Source organism: Hylobates moloch, unplaced genomic scaffold (genome assembly GCF_009828535.3).
Source record: "Hylobates moloch isolate HMO894 unplaced genomic scaffold, HMol_V3 SCAFFOLD_6, whole genome shotgun sequence".
Lineage (NCBI taxonomy): Eukaryota > Metazoa > Chordata > Mammalia > Primates > Hylobatidae > Hylobates > Hylobates moloch.
Window position 1 is genome coordinate 9,142,807 of NW_026652281.1, and position 18,514 is coordinate 9,161,320.

General features: G+C 41.2%; 1 protein-coding gene across 4 annotated transcripts in view; it reads left to right on the forward strand.

Moving 5' to 3' along the window:
• Positions 1 to 18,514, forward strand: part of CMC2 (C-X9-C motif containing 2) — a 55,136-nt gene that overhangs the window by 16,743 nt on the left and 19,879 nt on the right. The window contains exons 1-2 of one of the 4 annotated variants that reach the window (XM_032156357.2): positions 130 to 308; positions 11,027 to 11,142. In XM_032156357.2, coding sequence (XP_032012248.1) covers positions 11,062 to 11,142 — 81 coding nt within the window. In that variant the 5' untranslated portion in view covers positions 130 to 308; positions 11,027 to 11,061. Of the gene's footprint in view, positions 1 to 129; positions 309 to 10,948; positions 11,143 to 18,514 lie in introns of those variants that run through there. The other 3 variants (XM_032156358.2, XM_032156355.2, XM_032156354.2) reach the window with 3 other exon arrangements.

An 18,514-nucleotide genomic window follows, 5' to 3' on the forward strand; every position in this document is an offset into this window, starting at 1 on the left:
AGGCTCCGTTAGGATGTGGCTTATGTGCTCGGCTTGTGGCTTAGACGCTGCCGTGCCTCAGTGGACTCAGTGTGCCTCCCCCAGCGACCGACGGGAATGGGCCCATCCAGGCCAGGCGGCGCATGCGCCTTGGGGCCCGCGGGCGGCGGGGGCGGGGAGCCCAGACAGCGGTGGAGAGGTGGAGGGCGTCCCCGGCCTTCGGCGTCTGGCAAGCGGTTCAGCTGTCTGCTCCCTAGCAGCCGGCCTTCGGGTCGGGCGTCTCCGTCGGTGACTGCCGCTTCAGTTCTCCCGGTGTAGCCGCGAGTCGGGTGAGTCTCGGGGGTCCAGGCCGTTCGGAACGTGGTCCGTTGTTCCTCCTCAGGACCCCTGACGGCGCGTCCCGCCGAGCCCCTTCCTGCCGCCCGTCGGCCCCAGGAGGTGGGGACCGGGAAGACCCGGCTGCCACAGGCCCGCAGCCGGGTTCCTGCGCTGGGGAGGCTGCGAGTGAGGTGGCTGCGCGCTCGCTGGAACACGCTGGTGGCCGAGACAGGCCTTGGGCGTCGTTCGGGGTTGGAATAAGCCCGCCACTCGCTGGCTGGTGACCTTGGGCGCGCTCCTCCCCTGCCGGAGCCGGGGCCTCCTCGCCTGTAGAATGGGCCTTGCGGAATGGAGCCGTCAACACAGGGTTTGACACGATGAGCGCCCAACAAAGTTTTGTTACTGTTGTTTATCTAGCAATTGAGAATTTGCGGGTAGAAAACGGGGGCCGTTCACGCACGTCTCAGCTGCAGTGCCCTGTGATGTGAGAAGCCACTAAGAGCCCCGTCAGTACACTTTACTCTTTTTTTCTCCTTTAATACTTTTTTTTTTTTCCCCAGGAAAGTAACACATTCACCTTTGTTTTCTTGGGTTTAAAGATCAGGCGTTTTATGTAGAGTCTTAAGTAAATCAGTTTTGGAAGTCTTCATTTAAAACCTTAAAGGCATGGAAGTTTTCGATGGCAAAGGAATTTTTTTATGTTGTGATGCCATTCGTATCTCCTCTCCTCTATATACATGGCTTTTGCACTTGTTTACTTGATTTAAAATGAGTTTCTTTTTCATCCTTTTCCTACTGCGTTGAGGCCTGAACTAGTTGTCAATTTCTGACATTGAACGAACATCGATTGGGCATTTACCATGTGCATTTGCAAGAATGCTCCCTCACGAGCCTGTGCGTTTCTTGCGATGTATGAACGGGTATTTTCCTCTGAAATTCGCATGATTCTGGCAGAGTGCTCGGCGCCTTGTAAGTCCTGGTAATGTTTATTCAGGGAAAGCTGCGAGGGCGCATTCACTGAGAAACTGGTGGAAGTCAGAGTAGTTAAGTCCTTCTCCCCAGGCAGCCCCCCCGGTCCCTCCCAGAAGCAGCCTGGAATGGAGTCTAGAGTGCCAGCCAGCTCCAGTCACTTTCTTAGTGGTATCGGTTTAGAATTGGTCCTGTGATAAGTCGCTGTGATAAGTGGAAATGGGCAGGGGAGGCGGTCCCCGACCGTGTCTGCCACCTCTGCTGCGGTGTGGCTCATCGTTTGAAAAGTTGAAAAATAATTATTTAATACCAGGGCCGAAATGTAGGCTTTAAAAATGTTTTATGTTATTTATTTATATATACATATATATATATATTTTTTTAATTTTATTTTGAGACGGCGTCTTGCTTTGTCGCCCAGACTGGAGTGCAGCGGCGCGATCTCGGCTCACTGCAACCTCCACCTCCCGGGTTCTAGTGATTTTCGTGCCTCAGCCTCCTGAGTAGCTAGGGTTACAGGCCACGCCCGGCTAATTTTTGTATTTTTAGTAGAGGCGGGGATTCACCATGCTGTCCTGACCTCAAGTGATCTGCCTGCCTCGGCCTCCCAAAGTGCTGGGATTACAGGCGTGAGCCACCGCGCCTAGCCTAAAAAAATATATTTTAGAAAGCGGAGTTTACAGCTTACAGTTTTTTTCTGGAGAACAGATTCTTCAGACTTGGAACAACAGACTTCTGGCCTTGTTTTTTGCTTATTTTCCAGTAACATTAGAAATTACAACTGTAGTGTAAATTTCCCGTGCAGCCGCACAATAGGAAAATCTTTCTAAAGAAAAGCCAACTGGCATTAAAATACAGGGTTATTCCTTGTGATTATAGATTTGCTGAAGTGAGTTATTGGAATGCTTACCCGTTTTCTTTATACTAGAGTCAATACAGCGCTGGCTCTTGATTTATTTTCTAAAATTCTGCCACCTGGTGGTTGAAATCTGTCTTAGACTACTCTTGAGGAAAATTGTACCTCAGAGTCAGTAGACTGTGGTTGAAGGAGTGAGTAAAATAAAGCTGTAAGTTTTATATCTTCACTAAGAGTACCCTACCGCTTCTACCCTCCCAGCTTACTCCTCAGGAAAGGTTAAAATTGCCCTTGTGGGCCCCTTAGCTAGCTATCAAAACACATTTGACAGCTGAAAATTTTCAGGAATTTCAGTGGACTGTTTTGGTATCGTTGTGTGCATACACAGTGGATGGGGCTGGATTGAGGAGGGAGGTGGTGGAATCGTGACAAATTTACCCTTTTGATGTTTTCTTAAATGCCATTGTAAAGGTGAGACTGACAAACTGGTGGAAGTCAGAGTAGTTAAGGCTTTCTCCCGTGGCAGCCCCTGGGGTCGCTCCTAGGAGCAGCCTGGCATGGGGTCTGCACTGGAATTAAATATTACTCTATTCAAATAATAACAGTTTGAATGGAATTTATCCCTCTCTCTCTATTTCACTGGAAATATCCAAGAAGGAGGTCTTATGTTCCTTTCACTTTCGTTTCCACCATGCTGCTGGTGTTCATAATTATTATTTTTTGAGACGGAGTCTCACTCTGTTGCCCAGGCTAGAGTGTAGGTGGTGCCATCTCGGCTCACTGCAACCTCTGCCTCCAGGGCTGAAGCGATTCCCCTGCCTCAGCCTCCCAAGTAGCTGGATTACAGGCCCCCACCACCACGCCCAGCGAATTTTTGTATGTTTAGTAGAGGCTGGGTTTCACCTTTTTGGCCAGGCTGGTCTCGAACTCCTGACCTCAAGTGATCTGCCTGCCTCAGCCTGCCAAAGTTCTGAGATTACAGGAGTGAGCCACCGCTTCTGGCCTCACATAAGTTATTTTAAACCCATGTCATCACTGAGATATAGGTCAAGAGCAAATTCCATTTTATGGAAGAGAGACTTTGGTCTCAGATTAGTAACCAAAATGACATAACTTGTGAGTAGCTGACTAGTGACAAATACAATACTCCTCTTTTTTTGTGTGTTTTGATGGACTCACTATTTCCACACTTACAGGATAAGATTACGTTTGCTGCTTTGGAACTTGGGCCTAGAATGACTACCTGTTAAACTTGTAGTCAATCGGAAGCTTTTTGGGAAATAGTTTTTCCATCTGAATGTATTTCATTCACAAACTGCTGTGAAGGCCTGTCTTTCCTATTTTGAACATGGGTTAAAAATCTGTCATGGTTAGAGATTATGTTGGGTTGTAACTTTGCAGCTAACTACTGTGTGACCTGGGCCTTAGTTTCTCTATGAAAATGTGGACAGTGCATATTTTGACCTATGAAAAGACAATTTATCATGGTTCAACTGAATTTAAAAGGCTACCCATTTCATAGGGTTATTGCTAAGACTTGTGCTTAGCACTTGGCAAGTGTTCAACAAATTATTTTCTAAACTAATAACGTTGATATCTTCTTATGACTTTGAAGAAATTTTAAGAATAAGAGTGTGGAATACGTATTTAGCTTTTCTTCAGTTTGTTAAATATATTTTGAGTTAAATTGTGTTACTAGAATAGTCTTTTAAAGGTGAGTACTGGAAGACATCAGCACTTAATTACATGTTTTCGGAGAGAACATTGCCATTTTTACAGTTGTACCTTACATATTACACCCCAGAATACAGCAGTACATCTGTGTATGCACCAACATTTAGGCAAAGCCAAGTGAGACAAAGTGGATGGCAGGGAGCATAGGTGACGGGTAGATAGAGGGCAGGGGGAGGAAGAGCATATCTAGCTAAAAATATGTGGTAGAAGAAAGAAAGGAGTGATGGGGAAAGCAAGGAATCTTTTGGATAAGGGATAAGCTGAGTGTTTAGAGCTTTAGGTTAAGTAGTAGCTTCTTACCAAGAATAGGAAAAGGAAATGAAATTAAACCATTTTATTCTTTGACATAGTCATCTAGGCTAAGAAACTAGAAGGGCCTCATAAATATATACAATTATTATTTGTCAATTCAAAGTAAAACTAAATAATGAGAATTAGAAGGGAAGACGTTTTATTGGTACCCTACCCAGATTGACAATAGCATATGCATTTGAGGTACACTTGTTATAGAGGGAGGAAAATATGTACCATTTTATGTGCTTAGGCTAATACACATCTTTGCATCTATTAATGTTATCTCAGCCAAGTGTCTTCTCAGATATTTGTCAATTAAAGAAATCATTTCAGTACATCATAACCTTGTTTCTGAATTGTAAAGGCACACATTTGAGTGCTGGTTGATAGAAATGTGCAAAAATATTTTGTCAAATACATTTAGAAAATGTTAGAGACTCCCTTCCTTCCTTCCTTCCTTCCTTCCTTCCTTCCTTCATTCCTTCCTTCCATCCATCCTCCCTCCCTCCCCCGCTTCCTTCCTTCCTCCCTCCTTCCTTTCCTCCCCCCCTTCCTTCCTTCCTTCCTTCCTTCCTTTCTTTCTTTTTTTGAGAAGGTCTCCCTCTGTTGCCCAGGCTGGAGTGTAGTGGCGTGATCTCGGCTCACTGCAACCTCCCTGCCTCGGGCTCCCGTGATTCTCCTGCCTCAGCCTGCCGAATACCTGGGATTGGAGGCACACACCACCACGCCTGGCTGGTTTTTGTGTTTTTGGTGGAGACGGGGTTTCGCCATGTTGGCCAGGCTGGTCTCCAACTCCTGACCTCGAGTGATCTGCCCGCCTCGGCCTCCCGAAGTGCTGGGATTACAGACGGAGTCTCGCTCACTCAATGCTCAATGTTGCCCAGGCTGGAGTGCAGTGGCGTGATCTCGGCTCGCTACAACCTCCACCTCCCAGCCACCTGCCTTGGCCTCCCAGAGTGCTAAGATTACAGCCTCTGCCTGGCCGCCCGTCGTCTGGGATGTGAGGAGCCCCTCTGCCCGGCCGCCCTGTCTGGGAAGTGAGGAGCGCCTCTGCCCGGCCGCCACCCCGTCTAAGAAGTGAGGAGCGTCTCTGCCTGGCCGCCCATCGTCTGGGATGTGAGGAGCGCCTCTGCCCAGCCGCCACCCCATCTAGGAAGTGAGGAGCGCCTCTGCCCGGCTGCCCTGTCTGGGAAGTGAGGAGCGCCTCTGCCCGGCCGCCCCGTCGGGGAAGTGAGGAGTGCCTCTGCCTGGCCGCTGTGCAACCTTCCGAGTGTGAAGTGACAGGCTTTCTGCTGGTGTACCCAACAGCTCCGAAGAGACAGCGACCGTCGAGAACGGGCCATGATGACGATGGCGGCTTTGTCGAAAAGAAAAGGGGAAATGTGGGGAAAAGAAAGATCAGATTGTTACTGTGTCTGTGTAGAAAGAAGTAGACATGAGAGACTCCATTTTGTTCTGTACTAAGAAAAATTCTTCTGCCTTGGGATGCTGTTAATCTATAACCTTACCCCCAACCCAGTGCTCTCTGAAACATGTGCTGTGTCAACTCAGGGTTAAATGGATTAAGGGCTGTGCAAGATGTGCTTTGTTAAACAGATGCTTGAAGGCAGCATGCTCCTTAAGAGTCATCACCACTCCCTAATCTCAAGTACCCAGGGACACAAACACTGCGGAAGGCCGCAGGGACCTCTGCCTAGGAAAGCCAGAGACCTTTCTTCACGTGTTTATCTGCTGACCTTCTCTCCACTATTATCCTATGACCCTGCCACATCCCCCTCTCTGAGAAACACCCAAGAATGATCAATAAATACTAAGGGAACTCAGAAAAAAAAAAAAAAAGTTAGAGATTTTCTAGCAATTAAACCAGTGTTTGTTTTCTGTTATTGTTGTTTTTGAGGTGGAGTCTCGCGCTGTTACCCAGGCTGGAGGTCATTGGTGCCATCTTGGCTCATTGCTCCCTTGCCTCCCAGGTTCAAGTGATTCTCCTGCCTCTGCCTCCCAAGTAGCTGGGATTACAGGTGCCCACCACCACGCCCGGCTAATTTTTTGAATTTTTAGTAGAGATGGGGTTTCCGCATGTTGGCCAGGTTGGTCTTGAACTCTTGACTTAAGGTGATTCACCTGCCTTAGCCTCCCAAAGTGCTGGGATTACGGGTGTGAGCCACCGCACCTGGCCTATACCAGTGTATGTTTTCTTTAGGAAAAAATAAGGCAGAAACCAGATAACTAACACTTCTCGTAAATGTAGGTGCTTAATATTGGTATGATATTAGGTAACTTAAATTGCTGAACTGTATGAAACTTAATTTTTCTAAGGCAAAAATTGATGTCATTGGAAGGATCTTGGAGTCAGTTGCAGGCAAACAAAATTTGAACTTGGCTGCATTTTCATTTTTCGTTTCAAATAAATACTTAACTAGGTGCAATGGCTTTATTTGTGGTCTTCAGCTGTGGTGTGTGTGTGTGTGTGTGTGTGTGTGTGTTTAGTAGTTTCTGAATAGAACAGGGACCTACTGCATTTTTATAAGTTGCAATTGACATTGTACCTATGCTGTAATCCTTTGGAATTATTTGTTCAGACAGTTTTTTGTTTCTGTTGAGTGGGAGGTGGATGGGCAGTTTGAATTTCTCACAATTTTTTTTTAACAGCTTGAGGTATAATTTACATACCATAAAATTCGCGTGGTGAAATACATGTAACATAAAATTTACCATCTTAACCATTTAAATGCACAGTTCAGTGGTCTCAGATACATTAATAATGTTGTGCAAGCATCACCCCCGTGCATCTCCATAATACTTTTTATCTTGTAAAACTTTCTGCCCATTAAACAATAACTCCCCATTCTTCTCCTCCTGCCCTTCTACCTCCGTCTGGTAAAAACCATTCCACTTTCCGTCTCTTTGATTTTGACTACTTTAGGTGCCTCATATAAGTGGAATGTTAAAGTATTTGCCTTTTAAAAAATACATAATTTCAAATTTTATTTCAGATTTTGGATTTAAGTAATGTGCAGGTTTCTTACATGGGTACATTGGGTGACACTGAGGTTTGGGGTACCGTTGATCCCGTCATGCAGGTAAGTGAGCATAGTACCTAACGATTTTTCAGCCCTTACCCTCCGTCCCCCGTCTATTAGTCCCCAGTGTCTTTTGTTGCCATCTTTATGTCTGTGAGTATCCAGTGTTTGGCTCCCACTTATAAGTGAGAATATGCCATATTTGGCTTTCTGTTGCTGTATTAATTCACTTAGGATAATGGCTTCCAGCTGCATCCACATTGCTGCAAAGGACATGATTTCGTTCCTTTTTATGGCTGTTTAGTATTCCATGGTATATATGTACCATATTTTCTTTATGCAATCCATTACTGATAGACACTTAGGTTGATTCCATGCCTTTGCTATTGTGAATAGAGCTACAAAGTATATATCTTTTTGTAGAACGGTTTATTTTTTTTTGGCTATATACCCAGTAATGGGATTGCTGGATCAAGTGGTAGCTGTTTTAAGCTCTTTGAGAAGTCTCCAGACTGCTTTCCACAGTGGGTGTATTAATTGACATTTCTACAACAGTGTATAAGCATTCTCTTTTCTGACAGCTTCCCCCAGCATCTGTGTTTTTTTGACTTTTTAGTAATAGCCATTCTGACTGATGTGAGGTGGTATCTCATTGTGGTTTTGATTTGCATTTCTCTGATGATTAGTGATGTTGAGCATTTTTTCATGTTTTTTGGCCACTTGTATATCTTTTGAGAAGTGGCTGTTCATTTCTTTTGCCCACTTTTTTTTTTTATTTGTTTATTTGTTTTGTTTTTTGAGACAGAGTCTCACTCTGTCACCTAGGCTGGAGTGCAATGGTGCCATCTTGGCTCACTGCAACCTCCGCCTCCTGAGTTCGAGCGATTCTCCTGCCTCAGCCTCTTGTGTAGCTGGGACTACAGCTGTCCGCCACCAAGTCCGACTAATTTTTGTATCTTTAGTAGAGATGAGGTTTCACCACATTGGCCAGGCTGGTCTCGAACTCCTGACCTTGTGATCTGCCTGCCTTGGCCTCCCAAAGTGCTGGGATTACAGGTGTGAGCCGCCGTGCCCAGCCTTTTGACCGCTTTTTAATGGGATTATTTATTTTTTGCTTGTTGAATTAATTTCCTTATAGATTCTGGATATTAGACCTTTGTTGGATGCATAGTTTGTGAATATTTTCTCCTATTCTGTAGGTTGTCTGTTTATTCTATTCATAGTTTCTTTTGCTGTTTTGAGATCTTTAATTAGGTTTCAGTTTTTGTTGTAATTGCATTTGAGTAGTTAGTCCTAATTCTTTTCCTAAGGCGAATGTCCAGAATGGTATTTCCTGGGTTTTCTTCTAGGATTCTTATAGTTTGAGGCATTCTGTGTAAATCTTTATCTAGAGTTAATTTTTATATATGATGAAAGGTAGGGGTCCACTTTTATTCTTCTGCGTATAGCTAGCCAACTATCCCAACACCATTTATTGAATGGGAAGTCCTTTTGCCATTGCTTATTTTTGTTGACTTTGTCAAAGATCAGAAGGTGTGTGGCTTTATTTCTGGGCTATTCTGTTCCATTGGTCCATTTGTGTGTTTTTGTAGGAGAAGCTTGCTGATTTGGTTATTGTAGCCTTATAGTCTGAAGTAGGGTAATGTGATACGTTTGGTTTTTGTTCTTTTTGCCTAGGATTCTTTTGGCTATTTGAGCCCCTTTTTGGTTCCATATGAATTTTAGGATAGTTTTTTCTAATTCTGTGAAAAAATGCCATTGGTAGTTTGATAGGAGTAGTGTTGAATCTATAGATTGCTTTGGGCAATATGGCCATTTCAATGATACTGATTCTCCCAACTCGTGAGCATGGAATGTTTTTCCGTTTGTTTGTGTCATCTGTGATTTCTTTCAGCAGTGTTTTGTAGTTGTTCCTGTAGAGATCTTTTACCTCCTTGGTTAGATGTATTCCTAGGTATTTTATTTTTTTGGTGGCAATTGAAAATGGGATTGCATTCTTGATTTGGCTTTCAGGTTGAACGTTATAGTGTGTAGACATGCTACTGATTTTTCTGTCTTGATCTTGTATCCTGAAACTCCTCAAGTCATTTGGCAGAGTCTTTAGGGTTTTCTGGGTATAGAATCATATCGTCAGTGAAGAGAGACAGTTTGACTTCTTTTCTTATTTGGATGCCTTTTATTTCTCTTGGCTGATTGCTTTGGATAGGACTTCAGTACTGTGTTGAATAGGAGTGGTGGGAGTGGGCATCCTGTTGCCTTGTTCTGGTCCTCAAGGGAATTGCCTCCATCTTTTGCCTGTTCAGTATGATGTTGGCTGTGAGTTTGTCATAGATGGCTCTTACTATTTTCAGGTATGTTCTTCAGTGCCTAGTTTGTTGAGGGGTTTTATCATGAAGGGATGTTGGACTTTATCAAAGGCTTTTCTGCATCTATTGAGATAATCATGTGGTTTTTGTGTTTAATTCTGTTTGTGTGGTGAGTCACATTTATTGATTTGCGTATGTTGAACCCTATGTTTATGTTTTTTGAGTGGCTTATTTCACTCAGAATGTCCTCACAGTTCATCCATGTTGTAGCATATGTCAGAATTTCCTTCCTTTTTAAGGCTGAATAGTATTCCATTGTATGTGTATACCACATTGTGCTGATCCATTGTCTGTTGGACTCTTGGGTTGCTTCCATGTTTTAATTATTGTGAATAATATGCCTTGAACATGTGTATTCAAATATCTCTTCAAAACCCTGCATTTAATTCTTCTGAGAATATAGCCAGAAGTGGAATTGTTGGATCATATGGTAATGTTGTTTTTAATTTTTTGAGGAACTGCTATACCGGTTTCCACAGTGGCTATCCCAGTTTACATGCCCATCAACAGTGCGCAAGAGCTTCAGTTTCTCCACATCCTCTTTAGCATTTGTTATTTTCTGCTTTTTTTTCAGCAGTAGCCATCCTAGTGGATATGGGTTGGTTCCTGTTTTCTCTTTGGAACTTTTAAAAAATTATAGCAGCTAATCGGTTCTTTCTTTTGGTAATCATTTCAGAGTTAGAATAGGTTAAGCCCAGGTGGGGCACGGTAGCTCATGCCTATCCCAACACTTTGGGGGGCTGAGGATCACTTGAGGACAGGAGCTTGAAACCAGCCTGGGCAACACAGGAAGACCCCTGACTACCAAAAAAAAAAAAAAGAACAGCTGCCCATAATGTTTTTCCTTTGACCTTGGTGCTTATTTTCCACTTTGTGAATGAACCAATTAAACTTAAGTTCAGGGATTTCAGCTTCATGTTTTCAGTGTAATAATTAGTTTTATGGCTGTATCTGTTAAATTTGAATTTTTTTTTCACAACTTCTGGTTTCGTTTCATTGTTTTGTTTTTTTTCAGCCATCTATTAAGAAAAAAACAATCTATATTCACACTAATATGGGACTAATGACCCTTTAACCCTCAGAATAATATACATTTTAAAATAATAAGCCAGTTCTCTTAATTGGTAGAATTTCATCTGAACAAAATGAGTTGTTGATTTCGGGAATGTGGCGAAAATATTTGAAGTCAGGCTTGTTAATATAAGCAATATGTTTCTCTTTAGCGCATATTTCCGGGATTGGGTCTCTTGAGGCTTCCTGCTTTTCTCCTGAACCTGCAGGTTCTCTAAATACTACTGATAACTTGCTGAATATGTTAATCATTGAATTAGAAAGCTTTGTCTCAAGTTTAATAATTGGCCTGAGGTCACACAGCTGGTTAATGGTTAGCATGCTTCTCTGATAAAGGTCACTAGAGGTTCTTATGAAGATACTTTTAGGTGGCATAATAAATGTATTTATGCATATTCAAGACACTCTTGTATCCACAGGTTGCACTGCTGTGATCCATCGTCATCTCCTAAAGATGCATCCTGACTTATCTCCACACTTGCACACTGAAGAATGCAACGTCTTGATTAACTTGCTTAAGGAATGTCACAAAAATGTAAGAGTTCAGAAAAATGACTGTACAGCCAAAATGAAACTTAGGTATAACACACTAATGTAAAATGTTAACTCCGTTGATAGAAGGAAATGATAATGTCTTAGTAAGGAGTCTGAGTTTAGTCAAGATGAGCAGTTGATATGTGTGATTTTTTGTTTGTTTGTTTGTTTGTTTGTTTTTTTACACAAACTACCTCCTTTTATGACTAGTAAAAAATCAGACATGGTAGGTAGGGAACGTCTGAACTGGTATGTAACAGTTGGAATCCATGTCCTTACAACAAAATGCTCTTTCCTAATTATAGGGCAATAGAACAATTATACTCTTCTGATTTTAATGGAATTATTCTGAGAGTATCTGCTCTTTGATGGCTACCATTCTGTGTTTAATGGTAATGGAAACGTTATATAATTAGACATTAACTAGATTTATGATTGGTTTAATCTGATGTGTTTAGTTGTTAGTGGAATGGAAGTAAAATTACATTGTTAAAACCAAAATAGGAAAGGAGCCCATCCATATTTGGAATGCATTAAATCAAGCTGACATTTTTATAGCTGTTGAATATTTAGCTTTTCCTTATATGTTTGATATATGACACCATTGTTACAAGAAGCATTTGTTTTTTCTTTAGCTTTGCATACTTTTTCTCATGATATCCATAAACTGTAGATATATCAAATTATAATAATACAAAGTATCACTTAAGTGAGTAAAATTTATAGACCACAAGTAAGGTGGTAAGTAGTACTTATAAAACGTGAAGTCAGATATTTTTACAGGTTCAGAGAATGTTGTTGATGACAATTTTTTTGGGCTATTTCACTACACATGTAGATCACATGAGCCAGACTATGTAAATAAAACATAAAGTTTCAATTTTTAAAGTAAAAACTATATAAAATGTTCACTGTTTAAATAACAAGAACTAATTATTTGTGTTAAAGAAGAATATTTCAATTTGTATATGGTTAGTTACAGTCAGAGACAGAAAAGGAGAGAGGGTCTGCCAACAGAGAGGCACAGTGGTGAGAAAGAGACTGTGGAATAATATTTCAGTCTTGTTATTGAGGATTTTGCCAGTATAGTCCTTTAGATGTATGTTGTGCTTTTTGTAATACTAGACATAAATAAGGATATTATCTCTTCTTATTTATGTCTTAGGTTAATCAAATTAAGGGCCAGAGTTTTTCAATCCTTGCTCTTAAGTAATCTTTGTTTTATGTTTATATTTGTGTATTGCTTTTTGGTCCACGAGTATTTTAAATTGAAATCTATTTAAACTTTTTTTTTCTTTCAAATGGATTTCTCATAATAAAGGTGGCTTCTTGAATCACTGGAACTAAAGACGGATTTAAAAAAATTTATTGAGGTATAATTTACGTGTAAGGAAATGTATGTATTTTAAGTGTACAGTTTGATGAGTTTTGTCAAATATAGACACCCATGCAACCACCATCACAGTCAAGATCTAAAACATTTCTGTCAGTTTCCTGTGCCCCTTTGCAGTGAGTCCCCAACCCCCACCTCTTGGCCAGGTAACCACTGAACTACTTTTTGTTGATATAGATGAATTTTGCAGTTCTAGAATTTGTTAGAAATGTACACTACATTGTATATTCTTTTTTATTTTTGGAGATGAAGTCCCACTCTGTCACCCAAGCTGGAGTGCAGTGGCACGATCTTGGCTCACTGCAACCTCCACCTCCCGGGTTCAAGTGTTTCTCCTGCCTCAATTTGCCTAGTAGCTGGGATTACAGCGCCCGCCACCAGGCCTGGCTAATTTTTTTAATCTTTAGTAGAGATGGGGTTTCACCATGTTGGGCAGGCTGGTCTCGACCTCCTAACTTCAGGTGATTCTCCCGCCTCGGCCTCCCAAAGTGCTGGGATTATAGGCATGAGCCACTGCACCCGGCCTACGTTGTATATTCCTATATTTTGCACCGTGATATGTTTTTGAGGTTCATACATGCTGTTGCACATGTCATTAGTTCATTTATTTTTATTTCTGAGTAGTATTTCATTGTATGGATATGCCACAGTTTATTTACCTATTAATGGACATTTAGGCAGGTAAACAGTTTGCAGCTGTGCTGTTTTGGGTAAAGCTGCTATGAACATTCATGCACAAGTCGTTTATTTTTGAGACAGAGTCTTGCTCTGTTGCCCAGGCTGGAGTGCAGGGGCCCTATCTTGGCTCACTGCAACCTCTGCCTCCCAGGTTCAAGCAATTCTCGTTCCTCAGCCTCCTGAGGAGCTGGGATTACAGGCGTGTGTCACCACACCTGGCTCATTTTTGTATATTTAGTAGAGAGGGAGTTTCATTATGTTGGTCAGGCTGGTATGGAACTCTTGATCTCAGGTGATCCCCCTGGCATGGCCCCCCAAAGTGCTAGGATTACAGGCATGAGCCACTGTGCCCAGCCATCATGTGCAAGTCTTTGTGTGGACATCTTTTTATTTCTCTTGGGTAAATACCTAGGAATGGAATGACTAGGTCATGTGGTAAGTGTATATTTACCTTTATAAAAGGCCACCAAACTGTTTTCCATTTTACACTACTCTACATTCCTACCACTCTCCATCACCAGCGCTTAATATTATACACTTTTTAACTTCGGCCATTGTGTGGGTATGTAGTAGTATCTCCTTTTAGTTTTAAATTGTATTTCCCTGATGACTAATGATTTTGATATGCTTTTCATGTGCTTGTTTGGCCATTCATATAAAATTTTTTGCCTATATTTTAAAATTGGGTTGTTTTATGACTGAGTTATAAGCATTCTTTTTATCATTTGGGATACAAGTCCTTTGATAAAGGTATTGTGAATATTTTCTCTGTGGCTTTTTTTTTTTTACTTCCTTTAGGATGTGTTTCAAAGAGTAGCTTGTACATTTGATGAAGTCTTTTTTTTTTTTTCTTTCATGGCTTGTGCTTTTTGTGTCTTAAGGATCTTTGTATTCTGTGGTCACAAAGATACCCTTGTGTTTTCTTTTAGTTCTATAGTATTAGCTTTACATTGCTCTGTGTTTCAAGTTAATTTCATTTTTTTCTTTTGATATTTGTGTATTCTTATCTGAGATTTCAAGTTAATTTTTGTGTATGTATGAGGTGTGAGTTGAAGTTGATTTTCTTTGCCTGTGGGTAGCCAGTTGTCTCAACACCATATGTTGAAGAGACTGTTCTATCCCTGCTGATTTACCATGGTCCCTTTGTCAAAAATCAACTGACCATATGTGAGTGGGTCTATTTCTGGGCTCTCTAGTCTGTTTCACTGATTTATGTGTCTCTTCTTAACTCCAGTACCATGCTGTCTTAATTACTGTTGCCTTGTAGTAAGTCTCAGTCATATAGTATAAATCCTCCAATTTTGTTCTTTTTCAAAGTTGTTTTGGCTATTCTAAGTACTTTCATTTCCATATTAATTTTAGAATCAGCTTGTCATTTTCTACAAAAAACATGTTTACTGGTTTTTTGTGTTTTGAGGCTGAATATTGTTGATGACTTGGATTTTATCTTTTGTATCAGCAGGCAGTTCGTGTTTTTACATATTTTTAGGGCATAGCTGGCATAGCCTTTACTCTAGAGTTAGTTTAGCCCAATTCCTAAAATAGGATTCTTTACTGATTGACTTGAGTGTTCAATGAGATCTCCACTTTGGCTTATAAGGACTCAATTGACTCCCAGCCCTGTATGAGCTCTGTGCGTTTTTCAGCTTGTAGCTGCTGTAGTTGTTCTTCGTAGTGATTGTGGCCTTGTGAAAGTTCACCCTACACATGTATAGTGAATACTCAGTCAGTGACTCAAGGTAGCTCCATGTAGATTTCTGGAGTTCTTTTGCTGCTTTTCTCTACCTCACAAATTCCAGCTGCCCCAACCTGCCCGAACTCCTCTGATGTTTGCCTCCTCCGCTCGGTGAAACCACTATTCTCTTCTTGAGTTCTGTTCTCTGCTACGTGGTTTGGAAATTGTCTGTAGGTAGAAAGCTAGGTGAATGTAGGGTTCACTTTGTTTTGTTTCTTTCTTTCAGGTATCACACTCCTGTAGTCTGTTGTCCCAACCTATGAAAATAGTTGTTTTATATGTTGTTTACTCTTTCGTGGCTAGAAGCAGAAGTCTGGAAGATAGATTTTTAAGTAAATAGCATGGGGACAATTATATAGCTGTTTGGAAAAAGTTAGAATGCCATACATATGAATCAAGTAATGGGGCAGAGATCTAAATGTCAAAAATGAAATGATACAAACACTAAGAAACCTGGATAAATTCTTATATAACCTAGGTGTGGGAAAAGTGTGCCTAAGTAAGTACGCTGAATTCCAGAGACAATAAAATCAAAGACTGTTAAAGGATCGTTTGAGGCCAGGAGTTCCAGACCAGCTTGGCAACATAGCAAGATCCTGTTTCTACAAAGAATAAAAATAAAAGTGGCTGGGCATGGCACATACCTGTAGTCCTAGCTACTTGGAAGGTTGAGGCAGTAGGATCACTTACCCAGTTGTTTAAGGCTGCAGTACAACACATCAGCCTGTGTGACAAAGTGAGACCCTGTCTTTACAACAACAACAACAACAAAAAGAGGGGGAATAAGAGGCCAAAAATCAGAGAGAAAAATGAGCAAAAGTGTGAGAGACATTTTAAAAAAAAAAAAGAAAAGATGGCCTTTAAACATGAAAAGATGTTCAACCTCAATAATTAGAGAAATACAAATTAAATATACTGAATATACCATTCCTTATCTGCAGGGAGGCAACATTAAATAGTGTGACAGGGCATTATGTTGGCAAGGCTGTATACCCTCATACATTTCTGATGGGTCTGCAAATTGTTATAATCTTTATAGAGAGGAATTTGCTGCCATGTGGCAAAACTGCCGTATATTTGCTTTTTAATCCCTCAGTCCCAGGTGGGACTGAGGAATTTATCTTAAAAGTATAACTCTGACAGTATGAAAAAATGTATGCACAAAGTTATTTACTGCACTGTTGTTTGCGCTTGGAAAATGTTGGGAACACACTTTCCCAACATAAAGCAGTTGAACGACCTATGGTACATCCACACAATGGAGCACTATACAGGTGTTTTGTAATTTTTATTTTTATATAGACTTCGTTTTTTTAGAACAGTTTTAGATTTACAGACAAATTGTGAATGCAGTACAGGGAGTTCCCATATACCTCACATCTAGTGTCCCTTATTATTAACATCTTACATTGATAAGGTGTTTGTTACAATTAATAAACCAATATTGATACATGATCATTATTTAAAGTCCATGCTTACTAAGATTGCTTCAGGTTAGTGTTTAGCTAATGTCTTTTCTCTGTTACAGGATTCTGTCCAGGATACACATTACACTTAGTTCTTGTCACTCTTTAGGCTCCTGTTATCTGTGAAATTTTCTTTGTTTTTGATGACCCGAAAAGGTTTGAGGCATAATGGTCAGGTATTTGGTAGAATGCTCCTCTGAATTTGTCTTGGTTTCCTCATAGTGGGACTGGGATCATGTGTTTTTGGGAGAAGACCACAGAGGTGAAGTAAATTTTCATCAAGGCTACATACTACAGCATAATTTATCACTGTTGATGTTGACCTTGATCACCTGGCTGAGATATATGTTAGGTTTCTCTACCTCTTTTTTTGGGAGACAGGGTCCACTGTGTCTTCCAGGCTGGAGTGCAGTAGTGTCATTTTGGCTCACTGCAGCTTCAACCTCCTGGGCCTAGGTGATCCTCTCATCTCAACCTCCTGAGTAGCTGGGACTACAGGCCATGTCACCATGCTCGAATAATTTTTTGTATTTGTATATTTGTAGAGACGGGTTTTCGCCATGTTGCCCAGGCTGGTCTTGAACTCCTGGGATCAGGCAATCTGTCTGCCTTAGCCTCCCAAAGTGCTGGTATTACAGACGTGAGCCATTGCACGTGGCTAGGTTTCTCTACTTTGAAGTTACTCTTTTCCTCCCTTTTCATAACTCTTTGGGAGGAAGTCACTGTGTGCAGCCTACACATAAGGACTCGGAAGTTACCATATTCCTCCAAGATGGTGGAGTATCTACATAATCTTCTGGAATTCTGTTCTGGAGAGTAGCCTGTTTTCCCCCATTTATTTACTATGTCAGTATGGACTCATATATATTTACTTTATACCTTGGGTTATAATCCAATACTACTTTGTTTTGTTGCTCAAATTGTTCCAGCTTTGGTCCCTGAGAGTCTTTCAGTTGGCAGTGCAGCTATTTAAAAAAAAAAAAAAAAAAGGCCAGCCTTGGTGGCTCAGTCCCGTAATCTCAGCACTTTGGGAGTCTGAGGTGGGAGGATTACTTGAGCCCAAGAGTTCAAGACCTACGTGGGCAACATAGTGAGACACCTGTTTCTACAAAAAAATTTAAAAAAATTATGTCACTAGATGACACATGCCTGTAGTCTCAGCTCCTCAGGAGACTGAGGTTGAGGTGGGAGGATCACTTGAGCCTGGGAGGTCGAGGCTGTAGTAAGTCATGATTGTGCCATTGCACTCCAGCCTGGGTGACAGAGTAAGACCCTGCCTCTGAAAAGAAGAAAAAAAAAAATTTCTTTGAACCAACATGTAATGATTTCCAGGATATATTTCGTGAAGAAATCAAAGGACAAAACAGTATTTATAGTACCCTAGTGTTTGTATTAAAAAGGAGGAGATGATAGCAAAACATATTTGTATCTCCTCATTTGTGCAAAAAGAAACAAGATAACCGGAAGCTAATGAGATTAATTACCTTCTGAGTGGTGGGTAGGAGCAAAGTAGAGAGAGTAGAGGAGTGACACTTTTACAAAATCTTTTGGCCGGTGACAGTGGCTCATGCCTGTAATCCCAGCAATTTGGGAGGCCAAGGCGGGCAGATCACTTGAGTCCAGGAATTTGAGACCAGCCTGGCCAACATCGCAAAACCTCATCTCTACCAAAAATAAAAAATTAGCCGGGCATGGTGGCTGGCCCGTGTAATCCCAGCTACTCAGCAGGCTGAGGCAGGAGAATCACTTGAACCTGGGAGACGGAGGTTGCAGTGAGCCGAGACTTTGTCACTGCACGCTAGCCTGGGTGACAGAGTGAGACTGTGTCTCAAAAAACAAAAAAAAAATTATATTTTTTGTATAATTCATGCTGTCTGAACTTTGTTAATGTTTCATATACTCAAAAACAAGGGATGAAAAAAAGGATGAGTAGAGTTGGGAAGAAAACTCAAAAATGGAATTCAAGCAAAACCAAACAAACTTACTTGAAATGAGTCATCTAATTACACTAAAGAAAAAAATGAACTAACGCAAGTAATTTGAACATATGCTAAAGACAAAGTAGAGCTGTTATTAGGAGTTTGGATTTTGCAGTGGCATG